Source organism: Triturus cristatus, chromosome 10 (assembly GCF_964204655.1).
Source record: "Triturus cristatus chromosome 10, aTriCri1.1, whole genome shotgun sequence".
In the NCBI taxonomy this organism is placed as follows: domain Eukaryota; kingdom Metazoa; phylum Chordata; class Amphibia; order Caudata; family Salamandridae; genus Triturus; species Triturus cristatus.
The window spans coordinates 1,157,328,741-1,157,355,912 of NC_140593.1; the positions used below are offsets into that span (position 1 = coordinate 1,157,328,741).

General features: G+C 41.4%; 1 protein-coding gene across 5 annotated transcripts in view; it reads right to left on the reverse strand.

The window, feature by feature from the left end:
* The window catches only part of ARAF (A-Raf proto-oncogene, serine/threonine kinase), a 207,570-nt gene that overhangs the window by 137,153 nt on the left and 43,245 nt on the right, over positions 1 to 27,172 (reverse strand). For 4 of the 5 annotated variants that reach the window (XM_085629532.1, XM_085629529.1, XM_085629534.1 and 1 more), the window contains exon 2: positions 2,696 to 2,912. In XM_085629532.1, coding sequence (XP_085485658.1) covers positions 2,696 to 2,905 — 210 coding nt within the window. In that variant the 5' untranslated portion in view covers positions 2,906 to 2,912. Of the gene's footprint in view, positions 1 to 2,695; positions 2,913 to 3,965; positions 4,042 to 27,172 lie in introns of all 5 variants that reach the window. The other variant, XM_085629530.1, reaches the window with a different exon arrangement.

The following is a 27,172-nucleotide window of genomic DNA, read 5'->3' on the forward strand; positions in this document are numbered from 1 at the left end:
GAAAGGGCAGCAATTAGCTTAAATGTCATCAACCGTAGCTGTGATTCAATCGAGGAACCAGGAATCTTCCTAACTGGGCAAGAAACACAAAGGTCAATGCAGATGCTTTATTCTTAGGAGTTGCAAACGTCAAAATGAAAGCATGGAAACCACTGTAATTCAGCCAAACTCTCAGACCCATCTGAGCAAGTGCTATTACTTTTCCTGGATCTACTTAACATACTTACTGTGGGTTTTAAAGGATTGACCAGCAACAACTTACTCTGTTGTCATCTGATTTGGTTAGTGACTTAGACAAACCAAACCTAAAACATGATATATAAATCAGCAATTAGCATATTTAATAAGAGTATACAAGCACTGCCCAAAAGAAATGAGCCATGGCCCAATTTTATGTGTCATTACATGCCTGTGAAAAGTAGCTAATGAACCTTCAATAGCTGGTCCAGTATTCTACATCTGGTGAGCTTATTCCACAGGATCTCATGGTCCACACCGTAGGAGGTTGCAGTAAAGTCAACAAAACAGTGTGAACACACCAAATCAATTAAAACAGCAGTGGTTAAAATGTCAAGTGACTACACTTTCCCCAGAACACTGTATGATAAAAGGGAAACAAAGCTAAATATAATCTGCTAGAGCACCTGACTGCCAAGTAACAATAGTAGACTGGCGTTCACCACAGGACTGCAATTGATTAGATTCACCGGATATTTTGTTTCTAGAATTTAGTCCTTGAAATGCAGGATTCAAGCAGAGTAAAAGCAGTATGCTCCCTCACAAAACATGTTCAGGAGGGAATACAATGCGGACCAATCTGGTTTTGTTGACAAGAAAGGTAACTTATCAGGCAGACTCTCATAGAGCTTCAAATTTTGGGTTTTTAAATATTAGGAGAGGAGATAGCCAGCAATGCCTGAAGTGAGGACTGTTTATCTGTTCTTGTTTAAATTATTTACCCCTTCTGAAGACACAACAGTGGGGTTCAACCCAGATCTGTGACTGGGGGTGAGTTTCCGGTTCAGGGAAGACCTGGCTTGGCAATACGGGCTGGACTGTTCCCATGAGGCACAGGGTCAAGATTGATTTGCATATAGCTGGGTCTGAACTGAGGTGGCGAAGTGAGCTAAAGAATGATGATGGATTCAACCCAGATCTGTGAGTAGGGGTGAATGTCTGAAAAGTTTCAGCGCTCCGTGCATCATCTCCTTGTGTTTGCTTTGTTCGCCCTAAATTGGCAGGCTGTGCCCAGACATGGGTCCCTTGCTCACTTTGCCACTGGATTCAAGCTAGCCTGGCTGATGAAGGGTTTTACCCAGAAACCGGTCCCAGGATGCATGCTTCCGGTTCAGGGAAGACCTGGCTTGGCAGTTAGGGCTGGACTGTTCCCATGAGGCAAAGGGTCAAGACTGATTTGCATATAGCTGGGTCTGAACTGAGGTGGTGAAGTGAGCTAAAGAATGATGATGGATTCAACCCGGATCTGTGACTGAGGGTGAGTGTCTGAAAAGTTTCAGCGCTCCGTCCATCATCTCCTTGTGTTTATAGTGCAAAGTGACACACTCATCCATACATATAATGTGCACTATAGGGATTTCTTTCCAATTTTTGCCCTACGTCTTTGCCTGTGCCCTGCAAGTATTTAGGGCTGTTAATTATTACATTTTACGTACTCTTGTCCTTGAAGTTCTACTCATCCTAAAAATGAGCGTACCGCAGTGACACACACTTCATTTCTATTTTGATCATAGCACTTCTGTGTACCCTACGAAACTTCACGGTGATGTGTGCGTGACATGTTTACCACATGTCGTAAATTTCTCCTATTTCAAGTTTTCAACAAGAAAATGAGGCACAACATGCACCAAATTCCACAAGTTACCTTTTTCCTGAACCTTTTCTCTGTGAAAACATTTTGGCGGGTTTAGCCTGGCAGAATTTAGCAGTGGATAACTAAGAGGGTGTCATGATTATCACACAACTCGTAATTCTCATCCCTATACAAACTCTTGCTAAAAATGAAATAGAATATAGCTCATAATTTATAACGAGCGTCATAGAGTCCTAGTTAGAGAGACATCAGCACTTACAGCACCTGACTGTTGGTGCAACACGAAATCCCTGTATATGAAACACCTACCCCAGGGCCATCTTGCTGGCCAAAGTTTTTAATGTGCAGAGAGGCAATCTCACATAACAAATCTTTAGATCTCCTTTGCACTGATACAGGTAAACGTCATATCTGAATAACATTGGGAACATTTCAGGAAATCTATCCATTTGTTTACAGACACAAATCAATTTATCCCTCATCTCCATAGTGTCCAAGAAATGGTTCATACCGCTGCTGATTTCTGTGCATGACACTGAAATGAAGACAGAATTATTGTCCCCAAATATACTGAATTTGCCATAATTTTTTCATTGCTAATGTAAGTTGAGTATGAATGCACTGTGTCAGAAATGTTGCAAGCTTTGCCAATGTAACCATAAAGTGAAAATAATACATTAGCGACCTTCAGGGATCTGCATGAAAATTCTAAGACAACTGGAGAGCCTTTCCCTTTTTAAACATAGCATAGACATTGCAGTTTATAATAAAGCCGTAAGCTGTAATGGCAAATCTGGTTTTCCACACTTTACCAGTGAGCAGGTGGGAAGTACCCTCTCTATATTCTTCACTCTCATTACTCACCACAGTGCGCTGTTGGTTCGGCAGGTAGACCTTGATGGTGCCCCCCGACTTAGGCACATCCTCCGGGGATGCGCGATGCGGGCGTGGGGTTGGAAGCTCCATAATCGGTGCAGAAAGCATCACCACACTGCCCTTACCGAGTTCACAAGTAAGGGGAGAAGGACTAAATCCATTGGAGAGGAAGCCTGAGGAGTCATGGGAGCGCTTCATTGGCGGCCTAGGAGGGATATAGAGAGGGAGAATAAGATAATTAAAAAGTGAACAAATCAAGGGTTTTTCTTAGAGCTCAGTTTAGTAGATTAATGTCTGAAATGTAGTGCCCCTCAACCTCTTTCTCTGGGAAACACCAAGAAATATCTTACAGAGCTCTAGCTGCCTTCAACACAGATAGCAAATTTGTGTTCACCACATAGTTCAAGCAGAAAAGTTAGATGTGCTCCCAAGATTACACATAACTCACAGGTAGAAAACACGGGCAGCAGAGCAAATCCCCTGCTTACTAGCATCAAACATGTTCAACAGGAGAACCTTCTCTGTTACCCACATCTTACAGACTGATATAGGTGACCTGTAGGACGTGCTAAACAAATCTTACAGAATCAGAAATTACTACAGAGCTATCGCTCATGCTATAGACAAATTACAAGCTCAGGCAGCACATATCCCCCCAGGAAACATACATTTCACACAAACAGTTCTTTCAAAGCAGAGGTGTCCATCCAGAAGGTTAGTCTGACTTGAGTGGGTTTAAAGCTCCCATGGTTTGAACCATCAAGCGCTACACCTCAGGTTCACAATGTATATGATCGGGTTTTAGATAAAAGAACAAAATACACTGCCAATTACAGAGACTATTAAATCTTTAATATGTGAGCCAAGCTATTTTCCAAGCTACGGAGGTGTTACTAGTCTAGACCTCCGAGAACCGAGGTTTAAGTCCAGGATACAATGATCAACTTGCCATGCTATGATTACGCTGATTTTACAGGCTGTCTTACAGATAAGAAGAAACTAACTGGTGCCAAGTGCTCTGAAGCAGGCTCAAGGTGACACATCGGGGATTCATTAAGCATGAGGAATGAATAAACACCAGAACTAGCAGACAGACTCTACTCTGATAGGTGAATTGTATCTTGAGAGGACCACAGATTTCCTAAAGCTTCGGCCTCAAATGTAAGTCCCTGAAACACCTCCGATACTCTTGTATGATCTGCAGCTCTCCCAGCTCCCTGTAGTATTGATTTGCTATTATTAAGTCATTGAAACTCACAGGGATCTATTTTTGGCTGCTTAGCCACGTGTTAATCAGTTCATCCCCATGCTGCTTCACGACAGGCATCATTATTCTGAAAAGCACAAAACATTGACTTGCTTTTAGATATGTTAAGCTTTCAGAAAATAAGACTGTAAGATGGTGCTTTGGGGTTACAACAAATGATGCAAGAAGTCGGCTTTACCAGACACAGGGCTTATGCAGCTTGGTTTCGTGGGTTTGTGGGATGTGTAAATGCAATGTATGGATGGTAAAAGCATTTTTATACACCACTTGATACTTCAGGTTTGTCTTTTGTTCTGTACTGTTACCAACAGGTGATGGATTATTATTCACTAACTCAGCACTATTCATTTTACCACCTACGGAATGGTTAACGGGTACAGTGCTATGCTCAGTACACCAACCAGAGAGGTGCTGGTTTCACACAGATCTATGCACTGGCTGCTTAACTCAATGAGAGAATAGTGGCTTAGATTTATATCAGTGTACACTATTTCATATACTATAAATGAGTAAGTGGTTCTAATATTTTGAGAATGCAGAAATTGTAAATAAAAATAATCATGAAAATATGAAATTGTAGGTTAATAAAAGACAAAAAGAGAATACTTGCGCAATATGTCAGATGGCTCAAGAAGCACCTTCTCTACATGGTCTAACTAGCCCTTTGGAATAACCCTGCCTGACTGACTACATCCAACCACCTTTCAGAAAGGCCCAAAACAGGCACAACAGGCACTTAACTGGTCCTATCTTGTCTTAACTAGGCATCTCAGAAAAAGACAAATAAAAACTACAGAAGCTACCAAGCCTAGACAATTCTTTGTCTGTTATATGCCTTGTCACCACTAGCTTGAGCTTTAGGACAGTGATGCCAACATTTTGCTACTGTACTTACATCGTCAGAGCTCGGTGTGCAGGTAATTTACCATTGGTATCATACGTATGCAATACAGCTGATAAACACAAAGCAGCCAAACAGATAATATGCATATATAAAATATGGTTAGCCTGAGTGGACACATAGCATACGACCATGCAAATGCACACCACAAAAGAAGAGCTTTAGAAATTATCAAACTTACAAAACATTCACACTAATTACATAACACATCACACTGAATCAATCTTCTGGATACAGAAGATAAAATTAGAGGATATGGTTTCTGGTGGCCCCACTGGAGCCACTACAGAGAGTGGACACAGATACAAGACAAGAGGATCTACGACATATGGTGTGGAACTAGTCAGGCATTGATGATGAGCAGTAGACCGGGGGGATGCACAAATTTAGGTGGGTGCCATAAACACAATAGTATGCATTAGAATGCTTAGAGATACAGCAGCTGCATAAAACGGATGGAGAGCTGTGCAGGCACTCATGCAGGTAACCAAGACCTTAGATGGACAATGCACCAGCACAAAACAGGTGGGATGCGCGGACGCCTGACCCTACAAGCCTTTACACTTCTGCAAAACAATATCCCTAGGAGTTACAGAGCACTCCTACAACAAGCCCAATGACACCCAGAAATTGCTCTCAGCGGATCTGGTCACATATGATAGGGTCATAATGCTTTTTACTTGGAAAGGATTTTTGGTATCGGCGTGTGGTACAAGCGACACTAGTCCTTTGACCACCAGGAAATCAATATTAATATATATTCCATCCTTTAGTCTTCATGTATATGCAGTTCTCTGTGTCACTACTGCGGGTCCCTCCCAGCTATCAAGTGTCAATAGATTTCCAAAAAGGAGAGAGTAGTACTTCAAATCCAATCGCCTCTAAACCTTCTCTCAAAACTACCAACCCCAATCCGAGGCTAACAGTGTTAAAGCTTCAAGCAAAAATACAGCAGGAAACAGTTTGAAATGTAGAAGACACTTTTACAGGAGGGCAATGAGGCCCTCGATACAGGAGCCAGTTTAACTGTGTTATATGCAAAGAGAACCATAAATGTTTTCATACCCAGAAGTGACAAAATCTTTTTTGGGAGGTGTGAAGAAGGGCGAGACATGAAAGTAAGCAGTGACAGATTATTAGTGCTGCAGTGCAGAGGAGAATTATATATTTCTTTGTCTGGTACGGAGAAAATACCAGAAGCTGGGGCCGGATTCCAAGCTAGATGTAATCAAAGAGCTACTGACATCCAGTCCATAACCCAATATTTCTGTTCTCCTCCCAACTACATCAGCTTTAGAATCTCAGCTCTAGCCTTGTTAGAAGTAGTAAAAGGGAAACAATTAATATTATTGAGGAGAGAATACAAAGAAAAGTAAAAATACAAATTTGCTTTTTTGTGCATCCGGAGTCAACATTCTGCAGAAACCCTGTTGACATTGCTTTTCTTCATTCTCTGCCTTTACCTTGTATAATGAAAAACAAGCAATTAAGAAAGCACTTGACAGAAATGTTAAAGCTACAAGACTTCCTGCCCACACATCTCCAATGACCCGGACGCCTACTAGGAACATCCACTCAGCACGACTCTCCCGGCACCCACCAGAGCGTCACCACCCTAGTTACCAACTACCAAAAAGCACCTCTGCTGGAATGGCCCTTCAACCCTAAATAAGGAAAATGCACACTCTTCTAAATCAAAAGCCTACCTGCTTCTTCAAAGGGAGGGGGGGGGGGGGGGGGGGGGGGGGGGTGATCCGCTGCCAAAATTATTTGCGGAAAAAGAGACAGGCGGCCAACAAGTACCAAGCGTGCCGAGCAGGAGGCCAAGAGTGCAGAGCGCCTCACGCTGTCTTCCCACTACCTATGATGGGAAACACAAGCAGGGTGGGAGGCAGAGATCTGCGCACAGCACGCAGCGTGCATGCAGGAGGGGTTAACACACAAAATGGAGGCCAGGCTTTTTTTTCTTTTAAAATGTTAAACTGTTTTTGAGGACTGCTGGGGAGACAGATGGCAATTTCTCTTCCAGCAGAGCTCCTGTGAAAAATCCTCTAATTAATTTACAAACTGTTCCGTCTCCGGGAGGGATGCAGCAAGTATTAATGCAAGAAGAAAATGTGCCCTTGCAGTTTCTCGGAAATTAAGGTGAACTAGGCTATTTCACTGGGAGACCAACATGTGCTCATCTGGATTAGCATCATGAGGGAAACACATTTGTTTTAACTGGAGGAGAATTAGCTTTGCAAAATCATTGGAAAGTTGACAGGGCTTGAGTGTGCTGAATGGGAATTCCCAGTCTCGATGACGTGTATTCCCATCTTTGATTGGTAAATGATTCCTTAACACATTTGCAGAGGCTTCACATCTCTTTCACTAAGACAGTCACTTCTGAGTTTCCGAAGTGTCACTATGATGAATCCCTAAAGGAAGCTCCTTGCTATAAACTATCCCTTGACATTCCTATGATGGACAGCTACAAGCTCAAGAAGGTGCCACATCCACTTCTATACCTTGAATTGCAATATTAGAACACCGGTGAAAGTCGAAGTGGTGGTGAGCAATTTATGTCTGTGGAAGTGGCTTTGCCTACCACAAATAGATCCACCCAACCCAGGCAATCCAGATCAGTGTACACAGCTGTGGAGGTTTCTCAGGCTGCTCCCACAGCAGGACTGATGAGGGAAAGAGTTACAGGCAAAAAAGATGCAAGGCAGCCCAACACACAGCCCAGGAAAAACAGACACTGTTGCATGGCCTAATAGAGACTCGCCAGAGATGTGAGATGATCCAGAGCAGCAGACTGACTGTGGAAGGGGGGCGGGGGAGTGCAACCAATTCTGGACAACAAAGATGGGCAGCCTGGTGCCTGTAGTGTAGAGAGGAATGCAGCAGGAGGCATCTTTGTCTTTCATCTGCTCTCTGGTTTACGGAAGAGAGCAGAAAGGGTCCTTTTTTAAGAGTGGGCATTGTAATGAAGCAACCATCTTGGAGGGAAAAACCTTGACAACTTCGGAAAATAAGACCTGCCCCTTCTCTCTTCGGTCCCCAAACGTGATGGGCGCTTGATAAAGGAGGCGGACAGGTTCAGCTACATAGGGAATTAAATAATAGTAGTTGTAGGCTTGCCCACCTTCTTTCAAGACTATTTATTTTCATGTGCAACACTGCTGTTATTTTTCTATTGTTTTAGTCACATGAAGGTTTAGGAATATCTGGTAAATGTTCTTTTTTTTTTAAAGGCAAATCTGTTTTGGGGTTCAGTTTACAACACAAAAATACTTTGGTGAAAATTGGGTGACAATGTTTCCCCTGACCATACTCACCCCTTTCTATTTTGCCTAGTCATTTCCCTGCATGTATACACATTCAAGAGGATGGGGTGAGATTCCCTACCCTACTTTACAAACGCATATCTGATAGAAAATATCTATATTCCACATGTTAATCAACTGCCACCTGTCAGTCACTGGAAAAATGCATGTTTCGGATGAAGATTTTCTATCAGTGTTGCAGGGAAAAAAAGGGAAAAGGTGAAGAAAATAGGTGATGGCTAAATGAGATAAAACAAAGAATATTTCCGCTGCACCACTCGCGATTTGTAATGGTGGTCTCCTCCAGGGACATTACAGAACTTCCACCATAATCACTTTTATTTCAAATCAAGCAAGGATGAGATTTTTTAAAAGCGGATCCTTAGCATCTAAAAAGCAAAAGCACCTCGCCAGTCTACCAGGCAGTATGTATAATTTTTACATACCAAACTGTAGCTACATATCGGCCCCAAATGACAAAGTATAGTTGCAATATTTTGCTTTTAGATGGAAGCTGATGCACCAGGATAAATCAAATTCCCTCAGTAGAAGAACATTTTTTTTTTTATCCTAACACAAAGTACTTACTGCACTTGCTCTTTGTACTATATGAAACTTGCTTCTACACTAGGTAGTACCAAAGCTCTCTTTATTGGCGGAACAACTTATGGCACATGAAATGGGGCCTGAACAACAATAAGTTGTTTCTTCCTTTAGCACCTATTTTTGCATGCAACACTTGCAGCTACACTACTGGGGTTGCAAAGAACGGCAAACAAAAGGTGGTAAACACTATTCAATGGCACTTACTTTATAAGAATAGATCAGTTGTCTTGAAGGGTGGCAAACCATAGAGCTGCAGGCTGCTCACCGATGCGGAGAGATAGTCCAATCATTAGAAAACTGTGATGTATTGGGAGATTGGCAGTCATGCAATTGCAGGCAATTCGACAATTATGAACTTTTGCATTACATGATACAGATAATACTTCATGCTGCACTACAATTTATTTTTTGTCAACCGTAAGATTTTCTAACAAAAATGGTCGAAAGATGCTGGAAATTGGCTAGGAAAGTGATGCCTCAACCTCATGGATGCAGATAGTGGACCAGAATGGAAAATCCGTGTGGAAAGGAGCCAGATCGTAGTGGCATCACTAGTCTATTCTCCCCCTTTCCATGCGCTCTACAATACAAGGATTTGTCACATAGGAGGAACAGTACTGCAGGAAAGCGTAAGCTCTGTCCGAGGAATGCTTTCAATCGAATGGGTATACAACAAGAAGCACAGCCCTCCAATGTTAGCATTGTGATAAAACATTGCAAAGAAGACTGTAAGTGCAACAAGACAAGCAGAACGTCCCTCCAGTGTTGGGATCATAAAGAAACATTTGCATGAGCAACCATCTAGGGGTACAGAACAAGCAGCTCACCCCTCTAGTGCTGGGATCACAAAGAAGCATTATTTGCACATGAGATGGTCAAAGGGTACACGACAATTATCACGTCCCTCCCATGCTCGGATCACTTGTAGCGTTTGCATGGGTGACCATTTAGGGGTACACAACACGCATCATGCCCCTCCGATGCTGGGATCACAAAGAACCTATGGCATAGGTGACCGTGTAGGGTATAGGACAAGCAGCACGCCTCTCCTAAGCTGAGATCACAAAAAAAGCATATGAACAGGACACTGTCAAGGGGTACCTGAAAAGCAGCATGCTCCAAAGATGCTTGGATACCAAAGAGGCGTTTGCAGGTGACCATGTAGGGGTACATGACAAGCAGCATGCCCCTCGGACGCTGGGATCATGGAGAAGCATTCGCACAGGACACCATCAAGCAGTACGTGACAAGCAGGGTGCCCCTCTGATTTTAGGATCACAAAGAAGCATTAAAATAGGTGACAATGTAGGGGTACATGACAAGCAGCACACCCCTCCGATGCTGGGATCACAAAGAAGAATTTACACCGAAGACCGTCGAGCGGTACATGAAAAGCAGGGTGCCCCTCTGATGAAGGGACCACAAAGAAGCGGTTGCATGGGTGATCATATCGGGGTACATGACAGGCAGAACACCCTTAAATTGTATAATGAAATTAGTATTTTACTATGACTTGTGCATAATACACTAGACCTGGGATGTCCGCTGAATGCCCAGGGGGCCCGGATCCATACTAAAATTTCAGTATACCCCCAGACTAAGTTAATGATTTCCATTTAGACTCATTTCATGTACATTTATCAATGTTATGTGAATATTGTAAAAATGTGGCATGAATCCAGCCTGGGACATAACTACACAATACTTTCATCAGAAGCTTTAATGACTTAGTTTGTGGCACCAAGCCCTCGATCATATATGGGCTGCAAACTGTACGCAAAGTGTGCGTCAACCAAGTACTGCTTAAGCAGGTTTTGAAATTTGCTGGCTGTGCAATTTGACACATTCCTTTTTGCACTCCTCAGAGCGGGGAATAACGCACACCCAGCACAAGTGTGTAATAAGCCCACTATAGTTGTGCCAAGGCTGAACTTGTCAAAATCAGCCTGACAAATCCCCCTGGAATGTGCAATTTATGCCAGATGCATCAAAAGTAAAGAGGAGTTTGCGCTCATTGGTATCACTTCAGCAAGGTCCTTATCACATGTGGGATGCAAACTGCACACAAAATCCCAATTTGGTAAACATGGACTCCGGGAGGTTCAGTATTTACAGGGTGTGCAATTTATGCCAAACTGCACAACTTGGAATGGGGGGTAAATCAAAAATTATGCATCAGCACTCTTTGCCCACTAGATTTGCACCACTTTAGATCTGCTATAAATCAGCTAGATAAAGATGCCCGGAATATGCAGTTTGCCCCCAGGTTGTACTCTCAGAAGCACACATAAGTTTACACCCAACCAGAATTACCTTGACGCATGGGATCTGGCCCAAGTAGAGCTGCCTGTTGTAATCTAGGCAAGTATTATTTGCAAATGCTGTGACTTCATCTCTTTGTACATTAGGTGTTTAGGTGAACAACTTACACCAGATCTCCAATCCGCCAGCAACAACCCAATACTATTTATGTCCCAAATACTTTTAATACCAAATTTAACACTGGGCACCAGTGCATCATTAATTAGCTAGATCATTTTGACAACATACACTCTTCTCCCCGGGGGCAACGCCCTACTGGAAGAAGGCAGCATGATCATCCAACTGGCACTTGATTAGATGTGTAAACGTGGTGACAGACTGACTGGCAACCTGCCAACAAAAAGAGAGTCCGAGACCATCACAGTGACAACACTCCCTCGACTGAGGTCTCCTTTTTTTAAACCATTAAACCATATAAAGGAGTGCAAGAGACACTGACATGAGAACAAGACAACTTAAAAATTATTATCTAACGTTGTGTCGTTTTTTACATTGCGCATTTCAGACATGACGCCCTATCAGGGCAGAGGGAAGCCGTGTCAAGCTTTGGTTTCAACAATGAGGACCACATGTGCTCAAGTAACTGCTGTGCCCTTGCAAGAAGACAGGTACCACTTAAACGGAACAGCAATCAGCAGGCAGAAAATAACGGATGAGTACAGCCACAGCACGGAACAGGTCACCGAAGTAAACGAAATTGACTCAACAGTGCATGTGGTGACTCAGCTTTGAAGTTGTTTAGTCCCTGCTGACTCTTTAGGAGGTTCTAATAAGAAGATCTCCTGCATTCATGATCACAACACAGGCAACACAGGCAATCCAGGCAGCAGTCTAGCGATTGGAGCCTCAAATCAGACAAATCAGTCTCAAGTAAGTGACCGCAACAGGCCGACTGATGTTAAAGCAGGAGGGAATACAGAACACAAAGTAAAGTAGGGTGCCGAGAATAGGAAGGTAGCTTAAAGTAACAGAGAATTCAGGCAGCAATCACAAGCGAGGGGCCACTGTGGACAGGTACATCTAGCAGAGTGACAGGCAAGCCCACCAGCAATCTCGAGTAGGCTGCCCACAACCAGTGGGAGGTTCTCTTAGAGAAACATGCAAATCTGGACAATGATTCAGGTCACATACAAAGCTCCAATGGCTAGAGATGAATGATCTGATGAAGTTCTCCACTGAAACTAGTTAAACTGCAAAGTGTCCGCAAAACAACGGCCATACTATTGGCACAGGACATTGAACAACATGGTTGCTACATGTGTTTCAGCAGGCTGACCGGTAACTGCAGTGCAATATGTTTTTTAACATTTGCAGCTGTGGCTGGTTGTGTTATTGTATGTGTGTGGGTGGCGGTATGTGGAGGGGTGAAAGGGGTTGGGTGGCTATATGGGTGGGTTGACTGGGTGGCTGTGTGTGTCTGTTTTTGGGTGGGTGGCTGTGTGGGGTGGATATGTGTGTGGAGGGGTGTCTGAGTGTGCGATGGTGGTTGTAAATGTGTGTTTGTTTGTATGTGCATTGATGGCTGTGTGTGTAGGTGGATGTGTGCGTCAGAGAGTATCATATATCGTGAACTGGAAACAGAGCCCACAGGAGTGGCACTGGAGACATCCTGGAGTAGGGTCAGAGCAGCAGACGACACCATGAATTGATCAGAAGATGTCACGCTTGAGAACTTGGACATTTAGTAATGAACATGAGAGAATATTGAGCATTGCTTGGGCCATGCTTCAAGTTCACTTTCATTATTTGGAATAGCTGATATTTCATGACAAAAATAAAAACACCAGCAGCTTGCTCAGTCATTGTTCCAGACTGACGTAATAATGTCCAAACATTGAGGGAATTTTATGTGTAGGTATGTGAAGCATTGTAAACTCCAAGATTGTTCCCAGGGATACATCTACAAATAGAGCTCATGGCTCATCTCTAAAATAAGGAAAAGGCCAGATATAACCACAAAAGGGGTTGAGGGAGTGGGTGGAGACTGGCACTGATACTTCCAAGCCTTGTACATTGGCTCTGCCATTCAAGAAAGATCCAGAGTTTCATAAAATAAAATATAGGAAAAACGCATGTTAAATGTATGCATTTTAAAGTTTACTGATTTTTGCAGAGTAAATAGGCTTTTGGGACACACTGAGTAAATACATCAATTTAACTAGGAATTTAAATCTGGCAGGTTTAGGGTCACTGTGTCTTAGTACGTGATGTTGCTATATCGGTATCCATTTAAGAAAGATGCATGCCAATTAGCAAGTGGGCATTGGAAATGGGATCAATTTCAGGCAGCTAAGGAGTACATTAATCCAGTTTGCAAGATGAGGTATGCTTGGATCACCTTCAGAGACACATGGTGCAAATAGACAATTTCAGCGAGAAATGGATTAAAAAGATACTTTTAGGGGATGGTACAACACAATTGAAATAATCTCTGTATTATGATTGATGAGAATCTCTCCATGAAAGAACATGTTTCCTCGAACTGCGGCACCTGTTTTGCTACCAAGCACTTCCTCAAAAAAGTGTTCCAGTGGATCCCCTTAAATTCCAGGAAATACCTTATTCAAGTCATGAGTCGTATTGACTATAGCAATGCCCTGATGGTTACAGCGAATTAAGCCCTTCTTTCCAAAACTACAGATGGTTCAGAATACAGAGGCACATTTGGCCTGTATTCTTCCTCCTGGTATCTCATCAGCTCCAACTTTAAAAGTCCTGCACTGGCTACCAGTCAGAAAGTGCTCCTTGTTTAAACTTCTTTGTCTCACTCATAAGTCGTTGGCTGGCAAGGGTCCGATCTATTAACAAAGGAAACCTATCCCCTACTGCCCAATTAGACAGCTTAGATCCAAGGAAAAGGCCATTCTCAGTGCCGCCCATGTCCATACCTCGAGATTTGCCCGTCAGTCCTTTTCCTACCTTTACATATTCGCTGTTGCGTGGACTTTTGTAGATTCAAAAAACATTTGAAGACATGGCTATTCTGATTTGCTTGTCTTGCTCGGTCTCAGGAAAAGAGCTGAGATAATCCTTCAGTTGTGATTCACTTGAGTTATATCAAGTACGGTTAACATAGTATTGCACAGTAAGTAAGGTCCAGATCCATTAATCCTTCTCATCAAAACAGGATCCTTTTGGGGGGAGGAAAGTGGTAATGTATCCATATTTGAGGAGATGGAGCAACCCAAGACATTTCACTGAATTGTGGGTAACAAAGCATCTTAGAGAAGTGTGGTATACTTTGACCAAATTCGCAAGAATAGTAACTGGACCGACATCAAGGTGGTGAAGCAATTACAGTACAGCAATTTCAAGGTACTCCTGGGGCAATCATATTTAAGCCAAGTATACTACAGCCTAACTAAATAGATTCCTTTTAGGAAGATGTGAAATGGCATCCATCATGGGAAGAAGAAAAAAACAAGCACTGGAAATGCAACAGGTCTCGCATTTGCTTGAGTTAGAGTTATTGGTGTAGTACATGACAATGTCTGTTACCAAAGTGTTATGGAGTGTATGTATGTGGTGTGTAGTGACATTATGTGGGTTGGATTGGAATGGTTAGTTAGGGAATTATGTGGAGTGGATTTGTGTAGTAGAACTATGTGTATAGTATTTATATGGTATTGAGTATACTGTAATTATGTGGTGGTGTATTATGGTTTAAGGAGTGTAAATATGTGGAATGGTATTTTGTGTTGTGTACTGATATGTAGTGGAGTTTAATTATGTGGTGTGCAGTTGAATTTTGTGGCATGATGTGCCAATCTTTGGTGTGGATTGTATGTATGAGATGTGTTTTTTAATTGTGGTGTTGAGTTGAATTATGTGGTTTGTTGTCAAATTATATGGTGTGGATTGGAAATATGTGGAGTTAAATTGTGTGGTGTGGAACAGTGTGGACAGCTTTGCCTTTTTGGTGACAAAAATAAACAAATAGGTCAGAGATGTGTGTAACTGTTGTCTAATTACAAATAATGTTATTGTAATTTCACATCATAACGAAAAAGCTAATTTCAGAGACCCTAGAATTTATATTTTGTGGGTTGGGTCTGTGATTTATTTTAGCTGGTGGTGTAGTAATCTAAGTATGTCTTGAGGCTCTCCAGAATGCACAGATTGTGCATCTAGGGTCTACGGCAAAGCCACTGGAATTGTAAGGTAGGAGAAGGGCAAAATATGCGGCAGATTTGACAAAATTATGCAGCATGAAAAAGGCAAATTATGCGGCATAATGTGGCAAATTTTCTGGCAGTATCACTTTTATTATTTTGTCACTTTTGCACTTGTTAATACTGCCTGGACACAGGTTTCACCTTGTTAATGCCAGTTTAACAGCTAAACATAGAAATATGCAACAGAAAGATGACCACTCAACCTTTGCAAAGAGCCTTTCACTGCATGGTAACATGTGTTGCTGCATTTTAGGTAACTTTTGAACCGTTTGAGCTTGAAACAAAAAACATTTTTGTTAAAATCTGTAGATTACGCAGCAGGTAATGGATTATATTGCTGTGAAAGTGGGCGCCTGTGCTGTTTATGAAAGCGGGCATCCCATGTTGATGTGAAAGTGGGCACCTGTGTTGATGTAAAAGCGGGCGCCCGAGTTGATGTGAAAGTAGGCGCCCCTGTTTATTAAAACGGGCACCCTGGTAGATTTAAAAGTGGGCACCAGCGCCCGTGTTGTTTCTAAAAGCGGGCGCCCGTGCTGATGTGAAAGCGGGCACCTGTGTTGTTGTTAAAGTAGGAGCCTGTGTTGATGTGAAAGCTGGAACCCGTATTGTTTACGGGAGTGGAGGGCTGCAAGCCACATTGTTTGTGTTACTTGATTTCGGCAATCCACGCATAACAAAAGAAATGCCGGGCTGCCATTCTTGTACCTAAAGATGCTAAACAGTGCTTTAAAATATTATATATACATATATATTATTTTATGAGCAGCGTTAATGGTCTGCCTGCCATTCTGGTCTTGAAGCAAAACACAGACGATAAAATAAAGTGCTGCTGCGCTGCTTAAAAAACACACAAGCAGTTCCAGGAAAGCATGCCCTGTCCGCAATAGGAGGAAGCCATTTAAGAAAATAGTGCTTGCAGACTAAATAACACAGACGGTGTAACAACAGGAGTAAAAGGGCCAATTCTCATGGGAGGTTACAAACGAAGACAAGGCGGTACTAAGGAGGAACTAAAAAGCTGATTTCCGAATCAGAAGCCAGCATTTAGGAAGGACAATGACACAACCCAATGAAACATATAGGCGGATAGTGTGTGGAGCTTCAAGTGCATACTCTAATACAGCATGCCTCGCAGAGCAGCGCATGTGCTGCCCAGGCTCGACCTAAAAAAGGTTGAGGTTAATAGCAGAAAGTTCAGGAGGGATGTAGAAAGTGTAATCTAGATAAATATATGACTTTCAGGGAGTTAAAAGATTAACTGCATCCCTTCTTTATAATGGAGAAACTGGGTCATTAATGTTTAATTGAGAAATGTTCAGTGTTTCAATCCACCTCTGGAGGAACAGTCACATACATTAATTTAAATAAAATAACAATGGACGAGGGTTACATTGATGCATTTCCTAAAGATTGAGGGGTGAGGGTTGTGCATTCAATATTTACAGAGAGAACGCCATTGATGTCTGATAAAGGAGAACATTTTAGACTGATTTGACAAACAAGGCACATTATGCATCACAAGATATTTTACAGGATGGCATGTGTACAGGTGACAAGCAGCACTCTGCAAATCCACCTTCCATTACATTTAAGGGTGTCTATCCACATTGCCCGGTGTAAATGGACCAATTTTAAAGAGTGACTTTGGAAATGGAAATCAGTACGGGTAGATGCTAATTAAATGGATCAACCTTAGAGACTGTGAGAATTCTCCAAATAATCCTGGAATTAACACATCTCAGAAAGAAACTCAAGATCGGAACATCCCTTAAACACAGTAACCTACTAAACTGTTGCATAGGTAACTGACTGACTGGGATTCGTTTGTGCTACAGATAGAGCTAACTAGTGGCAACTGCAGAGACCGATATTACTGAGGTCTGGAGAGTGCACCAGGAGACCATGGAAAGACCAAAGATCAGTCTTTACCATACCATGAACTATCTGTATGGATTTCTCAGTATGGAATAAATGCTAAATGACAGTGTTCCAAGAACTGGTGTCACCAATCCCCATCCAGGTGACTTTTTGCAACAACTTCGGTCTACAGTCGCTGGCTAAGCAACATTCCTGCAGGCGTGGCAAGAAGCTGTGCAGGGCCAGGTTAGTTGGGCAGGTCTTTACTTAAATACATTCTATTAGGGTGTGCTGTGGTTTTGTTCCTAGAGATTCCTTTTATGACTTGGGTTAGTTGGCCTAGAGCCAAGAATTAAACTATGTTGCTATGCTGGATGGATAAACTGCTCTACTCAAATATCAATGGGTATTCAATCATACTTGCACTAACCAGTTTATTATTATTTCAATACAATTAAACTCCTTAAGGAGGGGTTCTAGAACACAAAGGGTAATAATTCATGTATTACACAAAATACGCATCAAGGAAAAAAAACAGGCATTATCAATGACCATAGGTCGCACTTTAAAATACTACACCATTCACTCAGATGGCCAAAGCTCTCACGCTACACTCAGACTGCCCTGCATGGGTGCACCCCTCATGCAACAATTATAAAGCTACACCCTTGCACTCACACAGATTTGTTACTCACCCTGCACTCACAAAGGAACACAGCCTGCATTCACAAGGGCACACCTCTCACCCTGCACTCACAAGGGCACACCACTCACCCTACACTCACACAGGCACACCACTCATACAGGCACTTCACTCACCCTGCACTCTCACAGGCACACCACTTACCCTGCACTCACACCGGCACACCAATCATACAGGCACAACTCTCATCTTGCACACACATAAGGATGCACCACTCACTCTGTATACACACGTGCATGCCACTCACCCTCCGTGCACATAGGCACATCTTTCACCTTCCATTCACTCCGACCGCTCTTGACAGGCAGATCATCAAAATATTGGGACTGGTGGATGTTTCCGAAATGAAAAGCACTCCTGATGAGCACATGCTTTGGAGAGCTATCATTCTGTGTCCTGCTAAAGCCCTGGTCGTGCACAGTATCTGAATAACCAAAAGGCAGATTTGAGACTCTGAAATGAAGGAAGCTCTGTGGGCAGCAACTGGCAGGGCCTGCACAGCCAGCCTAGGGCTGCTGACCGGTTGTCACTTGTGAATCGATACAACCCTCACCAGACTGACCATAACTGGGATGATGTGGGGTTTAATAAGTAAGGGTGGGAGTGTGTAGCTAAGATGACAACCAGGACAGACGTGTGATACTGAGCTCCGTACACAGCCCAGCCGATTATCCTGCAAAACGCTGTTCACCTGAGCCAGAAACAGAGATATGGTCAGCGGAGAGACTGTCCCGTAGGGTTCCTGGGCTTCTGCCCATCATTCAAGTAGGAGTACAGCCCACAAGACTGCATGCATTGGAGTGCGGTGAGACTGGACAACCAGATGTGGGCCTCAACAGCCCAGGAGGAGTGTGGAAGAAGTGAATGGCGAATGAGGTGCTTGGATGGTGAGGAAGCAAAAGACACACAATTGATGGACAGAATGCAGAACAAATCAAAACATTCACCCCCAGTCAAGAGATTTGGGTTAAATCCATCATTCTTTTGCTCACCATGCCACCCCAGTTTAGACCTGGCCATATGCAAATCAGTCTTGACCCTGTGCCTCATGGGAACGGTTCAACCCGAACTGCCAAGCCAGGTCCTCCCTGTACCGGAAACAAGCAACCTAGAACCGGTTTCGGGGTTTCATCAATGGACCAAAATGGATTTATAGAAGGAAGGAGGTCCTTCCTTAATGTCCGCTGTCTCTGGAGCTTGATAAGCGATGATGAGGTGTTGGCGGACGGCTGCCTAGAGGTGTCACTAGATACTGAAAAGACTGGTCGTATCTCCTTGAGGTCCTGTTGGACATGAGATTTGGACCGACATTTCTTGCATGGATTAAAATATTATATCATCAGCCGTTGGTTAGAGATAAAACTGGTCGGACACTCTCACCTCCGTTCAGTATACAGAGGGGAATGAGGCAGGGTTGCCTGCTAATGCTGCTGATTTTTGCATTGACAATAGAACCTCTGGCATGCAGGCTTCGTATTCTGGCGGGAGACTGGCGGGTTCGTGTATTTGGGAGATGGCATGTGATATCCTTATGCGAAGATAAAGCGCTGGTGTACCTACGACACATCGTCGAGTCCCTGTCCACCCTGATTGATGTACTGGGGTCTTTTGGGAAGCATCGGGCCTATGGGTGAACTGGAAGAAATATTGGACTAAATATCTATATAAGCGCAGATCCCCACCTCCATATAAACTGTAGTTCGAGTTATGTGCCCTACTTGAGCCTCAACAGGTACACCAGGTTAGGCCCTGGGAGGTAGCAGGAATAACTTGTGTTGAAGAGTTGTACGAGGAAGCGAGGTATCAAACTTACTCAAGAGTTGCAAGAAGAATGCGGATTAAATGCAGGCTACTTGCCTACATATAATTCCATAGTACCTGGGATTGAGAGGAGGTGGGGCCGTGGGAGAGAGTAGCCGCAGGTGTCAGCTGCACTGCAGGGTGCCCTTACGCATGGCATTGCCCGTAGAGCAGTCACAGCTTTGTATAACATGTTTGTTGCACAAGCATCCATTAATCGCCCAGTATCCAAGAGGTGATGGGAGGACGTCCCAGGTAGGGACATTGCGGATGACCAATGGCAAAAAAAATCAGGGAGCAAGTCCAGCGAATGGCGAGAAATCCGAGATTTCAATACATGCAATTTAATTCCCTCCACAAAAACTATCTTACCCTGAAACACTTGCCCCGCATGTACGGAAAGACCTCCTCAAGATGCCAACAGTCAAGCCATGATTTTATCATGTGGCGTAGAGATGCCCAGTGCTGCGTCCAACATCGGAGACGGGGATAATATCAGACATAATTGGATGGGTAATACCGAACACTCCTGACATATGTCTGCTTGTATTGATGTCACAACCATCTAAAGTTAAATACGTTCATAGATTTGTTGACATGGCCATGTAGTTTTTGAAGAGACAGGCAGCAATGGTTTGGAATGCTAGCCAGCCCCCTTGCGGTGCAGGACTGTCTGCAGGACTTCAATAAATGGGCCAGGGCAGAAGCAGACACAGCAATGTAAAAGGACACTGAAATCAAATGTTGGGAGTGCTACAGATCATTTAAGCTTGGAGAAGGACCAAACAAAGAAGCAAAATGTGACAATATTAAGAACGCAGTAAATCTGTTAATTATAAATTTGAGGAATTTGTGCCCGCAAATTTTATTAGCGAAGAGAAAACATTTTAGTTACACAATTTATTTGTTTAGCAGCTGTAAAATTAGGAACAGAAACATACCAAAGAGCGAAGAACAAAGGGGATGGTGAACACTGAACCAAAGTGATTGGTAAATTATTTGCATCAACTATCTAGTCATCATGGGCAAAAACAGACATATCAATACCTAATGAGACTAACAGGTATAACATACATCTTTACAGTTTAGGAGAACTTCAACAGTAATTGCTTGGCTCCAAGTAGAAAGATATTACATTTAAATTATTTTTTTTTACTGGCGGGGGAGCTGTGGGGTAGAAAGTTCTACTACAGCAGGTATGTTTTTGTACATCAACACCTGGAGGAACTTAATTTCATGGGATGTTACATCACAGGTAAATACAGGTAAAAAGTGACTTTTGGTTTTGGGTAACATGCCCCAGACCACTGAAATTTGAAAGTTATGGTAGAAAGCTACACAATAACTCTTACCACTCGCCATGGAGCCATTTTATTCTCTTGATCGCTTTTTTGTTTGCTTCTACCTATGCCAAATTGGTATTTTCAGCAAGGCGGGTGGCACGAGTTACAATGTGCATTGTGTGAGAAGCTAATCATAATAAGCAAATGTAAGTGCTTTCCAAATCTGATTCAGAACCATAACTTTTCAACTCTTTCAGTGTATTTCATTTTTTATGATTTACTTAATTATAAACCCCCTGTGGCAAAGGCCCTGATCTGAAATATCTTCAGCTGCCCCACCCACACTGTCTAGGACTTTGGCTATAGGCCGGTCACTGTGTGGAACCTGTTGTGGCGGCACACCCCCACTGCACACAACCTGCCATGTACCCATTCTCTTCTGTGCCCAGCCGTCGGCCAGGCTCGCTCACCATCTACCTCTGGCTGTGCGCAGGGGGTATTGCAGGGCTTGCCTGGCCTAAATCTGCTAGCTCCCAACTTTCATGCAGATTAATAAACAGCACCAAAGTTATGAAGGACTGAACGTCCAATTGCCCTCCAAATTGGCATACAAATCAAACAACAAATCTTTCAAGTTTCTGCCAAATTTTGTGCAGATTTTTCACACAGTGCGAATGTTATTAGAAAATTAACAATCTTTGCTCCCTTTACCTGTTAAGGCCACCTCCAGTAGGTAAATATTCAGAAACTTTATGCTAAAGGAAGTTTAAATCTGACAAGTACCTGCTAAATTGTGCTACGATCTATCAGACAGCGCCAAACTTCTTAGTAAACCAAAAACATTTTTAACTCCGCCCTCAGCCTTAACTTTACCCCGATTTAGATCTTCCCGAAATGAGGTATAACTGCACTGGGTATAACTTTCTACTTGTTGCGCACCTGACACAAACAGTGCCAGCTATTAGCAAATTAATTTTAGAGACCCACTCCTTTAAATATGCCCCACCTTTATGGATTGGCACAAAACTTGACATACCAACAGAAAATGAAGCCTTCCAAGCTTCTGCCACATTTAGTAAAGATTCATCACATAGCACCAAACATATTAGCAAATGAACACTGTTTGCACCTCCCCCCTTTATGGATATACTCAAATTCGAAAATACTAATAGCAATCTGAATGTAATATGTGCCAAATTTCAGACCAATTCCTCGAACGAAGCCCAAGTTTTAAGGTCATTCACAAACACCTTTTCAACTGACAAAAATGAAAAAAAGTTGTAACCCTTTAAATCCTGCCTAAACCTTTTTTATTTTTAAATGCAGATCTCTCAAAAACTGCTTAACAGATGTACACCAAATAAAAAAGGCAGGCTTTGAGAACTAAGTTCTACTTTCGTTCCAATGTTCCCTCTTAACTTTTTCCCGTGGACAATCTTAACTGAACCGGTCATGCTGAAACTTAGCTGATTTACGCTAATTCAAAAGAAAGATCTTATTTTCTCTGCATCTGCCCAGCCCTAAAAATAGACCAAATTACTTTTTTTTCAACTTGCACTGCTTAGATTGGGTGTGAGAACTTGGAAAGAAGCCATTGAAATATGCTTTAACTGTAGTGACGAGTGTCTATTGTCAGGCTCTGTAAAGTTCATGCCGGCCGCTCAAAAGAAATTCTTGGCAGCATCAGCTAACTTGGTCATCTGACAAGTGCAGGATTACCCTGCTCAACCGGCCTCTTTGGCTTGTCAGACTCTTGCGGGAATTAATGCTCTGATTGGCTGCCAGCAACATAAGAAAAATGTTGCTGGCAGCCACTACATGAATCGAGGACTTAGTCCCCTGTCATGAAATATATTCCTCTAATGATGCACCAGGTGGTTACCATATCGACATCCGATAAATATCCATGAAAGAGGAGGAATCATACATAGTGCAAAAGACTATATTCATTAAATTACAAATGCCACACAGCAATACAAACGGCGAGAGAGATTAATACAAAGCTGTTTAAAATTGGTATAGATTATAAACATGTTTAAAGACTGTATGTAAATAAAATATAAATAGGTCTTTGTAAAAACATGAAAAGGGAAACAATTCGTACCATAAAGGAGTATAACTTTTTAATAAGCAAAATTAAAAATAGAAACAAATTCTAATAACTTATTGATATCACAATATTATTCCCAATAAAAACCTAGCCATATTGGAAAAGTTTGCAACGTACTACTCAAAACTCAATCACACCAGGAAAGATGTTGGACTTTGAAGGGTTCAGATTTACTATTCCCTCTCTAAACTTAACCATATCGTGGAATGTGTTAGAGTTTGACTGGTTTTAAATTTACTATTCCCACTCCAAATGTAACCACAGTAGGGACTTACTGGACTTTGTGGAGGTCAAATTTACTATTCCAACTCAAAATGTGACCACACGCAGAACTTTGAGGGGTCAAATGTACTATTCCAACTCGAAACATAACCGCACTGGGAAAAGTGTTGGACGCTGAGGGGTTCAGATTTACTCCTCCCATGCACAAATTAACCACATTGAGAAAAACTTCAGGCTTTGGTGGGAAGAGGGATCAGTCAAATTTATTATTTCCATTCTAAATATAACCACAATTGTGAAAGTGTTGACATTTGATAAAGGGTGTCAAGTTTGAAATTAAAAAAAAATTACGTGATACAACAAAATAAAAAATAGACACTACTGTAAAAACAAAATACAAAACAAAATATACTGAGATTGCAAACAAAATTTAACACGTAGGAAACAATTACTATAACTTTCAAATTAATTGACATCATTAATTTATATATATATATATACACACACACACACACACACACACATATATATAAAAATGTATGAGAAATAAATTGAAAGAAATTTAATTTTTGTAAACAAATGTAAGTATCACAATGTCAAAAAATAATTCACAAATAATTTAAAAACAAAACATTAAGATTAAACAATTTATTTAAAAAAAATGTATTATAATCAAAATCTTTTCAGCAAACCACAAAAAAATATATTTTATAAATATAGCAATAGTAATAATAAATATAAAACATTAAATTACAATACATATAACAATATAATTTTTATATGAACAAAATAAAATAGATATTATTCCATAACAAATAATCCAATAAATACAAAGACAATTAAACACAATTTTAAACATAACAAACCTAAATAATTAAATATTTCAAATTATTCTGACTCTATTGCACTATAAACCTATTATCTCATCCCAAAAAGTATTATTCAAAAATATAAACTTTAAAAAAAAAGACTCGTATTAAAACTATTTAAAAAAACATACACCTAAAAATATGTAAATTACAACGATAAAAGACAAAACAGTATTTGTAACAATGATATTTAAAAATATTTCAATTAAATGATATTCTTACCTGCAATATTCTAAGCCATGATGTTTCTGACATCACTATATTTAAGACAATAAAATTTTGCCTCACGATATTCCTTCGACGATATTTTGCTGTAACACCAATTAGGCACATGTGTAAAACGCCGTCCAATGAACAGGAGCCTATATTTCCCTGCAGGGAAATAATACTTTTTTCTGTCAGATTTCTGGAACTGTAACAACACTTTAATGATCAGACTCGCGGCCAGCAGTCAGGATGTCCAAAGGTAAGTCTTCTGTTCCATTAATACCTTCTCATAGTCCCATCCAAAGTAACAGGAATCTTGAATATGTTGGAAACAGTCCCTTTAAAGTATCATTTACATGTAGATCTATGTCTTGTGTGCATTTATTAAATCCGAGTAAATGCCCATTGTTTTCAATGCCGGGTTCTGATATCTGTGGTAGAAACAATCTACACCAGATGTGGAACCCATTAGAAAATGTAAATTTACATGGGAGTAAATCTATACATGTGAATTTACTCTTAAAATGTATACTACATTTAGTAGTTTTGGCTTTTTACAATTTCAGAGTGTAAATGTAATACAAAGTGTAGATTGCATTTTTACACCCCTTTGAATTAGGTGATAGAGCCAGATTTATGTGTTTAAAGTTAATACTAGCCACTTTTCATATGTAGACTGAGTTCTGTGTCACAGGGGCTGAGATCCTACCTTGGTAAAGTGTGGCAACATTTAAAAAATGTTTACTAAACCAAAAATGGAAAAAATATTGTTAAGTTATATAATAATGTAAATTAATGCTATGCATTTTAAATGAGGAAATGCCACAGAATTATTAACTTACTTTTAATGTACATGTTTATTTAATTAAGTATATTAAATTATAGTTACTTTTGAAAAACACAATACAGGGAATTACTTGTATTCTATGCATTCATTATTTTTTACGGGGAAAAATTTGCAATACCAGTACTTAGCCATGCTCGATGATGGACTTCCTCAGGGCTGAGCTGCAGAACATTGAAGACTGTATTGGGACCGTTAATAGCTGTGGTACTTTAGAAGTGCTGCCTATGAATAGGAATGAACAAACTTTTTTGGTAGATGGGTACATGTCCCTCCCTAAACCCCTCCTTAATCCTCTCCAAAAGTCTACTATTTTGTCATAAGTATGCACCATTTTCCTGTTTTTGCAGCACGCGATTAGTACTATTGTTGTACTACCAACGTATAACAAAAAGCAATTTGTGAATAGAACCTACAACGTTTTCAGCAGTCTTGCCACCTTCATGGGGATTTTGCATAACAAGAAATGTACCCTTATTCATATGATCGCTATTTGACATTACCCCTTCCTGTAGATTTGTTTCTAGATGCTAGTATTGTGCAAACCAAAGCATAATGAATCATCCTGTCTATAGATGTCACAATCACATTTCATTGAACCTCAGATTTGAACAGTATAAGGAATTTTTCAGATGAATCTATGCTTGGCCTTACTACTGGAAGCTTGAGTGGTGAATCTGTAGACCCTTCTCCCAGCAAGGCATTATTTTAGATTCTAATGGAGATCTTACCTCAAAACATTAGTGCTATCTTGTTTTGCAATCACACTTTTCATGACATTGAGAATTGATTGCTTAATTCTTCTGCTTGTTAAGCTGTAGTTTGGTTGTTAGTTCCCATCCATCTAAGCAAGGGCGTACTTTTGGCATCTTGAGCTTCTTTTAAGCTTACTGTAGATAGCGCTGGGTGGATCAGGCTCCTCCTTAGTGTTCTTTGAATGGGGAAGTGGGAAAATAAGGATTTTCTCCTTGCTCAACAGCATACGTAGATTTGGTGGTCAATTTAGTGGTTGAGCATCTAACTGTGGTCTTTATATTTTCACACTGATTATTCCTGTGACCAATGGCCCATTACATTCTCGGAGATTGCTGGGGCTTTGTCTTTTCTGTCAGCACGGTTTCAAAATATGTACAGAGAATACTTAATCTATTAAAGTCTTGTTCTGTATGACTTTATGCCTGTCAGTCCATGTGTATGAGTGAATAATAATATCAACTCAGGCTCCCATGCTAATAATGGGTCCTAAGATTTGAAAGGGACCCAGGTACATCGCTTTTGGGATTTAGCTATGTGACAACGGAATCCAGTATGCCTTAAGCTTTGCTTGATTCCCAGTCATCTGCCCTTCAGAAAACAGTTTCAATTTATGGCCTAACTCCTTTCACTGCCTATGTGAACTCCATTTTCCAGCACCAGGCCACCATATTTTAACAGTTGCGGTATATAACCAGCATTGGCATAGCCAATCGGTCTCGCCAATGGGAGTGTCTAATTACAGAGACGGCAAAAGGGGTGTTGCGACAGTGAATCAACCAATTACCGTGTAGGCTGCGGACAAAGGATAGCCAATATTTTACAATAATTAAAATAATTGTCCCCGACCACCCTCGTCCCTTAAAGTTTACAAATGTCCGTACAGTTTGAGTTTTCACCTAAACAATACCTTTTGAAACGCTGTTTGCAATAACTTTTTTTGACTCACATCAGCTGTTGTGGAAAGCTTCCTCTTCATCTCCTATGTACACTGAAATAAATGCGGTTATAAATGGGTCAGGTTGTCTCAGGCCACACGATCATTTAGGGAAACAAGAAAGAAACAACGGTTGAATCCCGGTCAAAGTATATTCAGACAGCGTTCTGTGTGAGTGCAATTTTTAAAGGAGAAGTGATCGTGGAGAAGCATAGAGCAAGCAGCCACGGGCTGCGGCATGGGATAAGGAAAAAAACGGCGCTTGGAGAGAAATAAAACAGTAGTGCTCCTGAGGAGG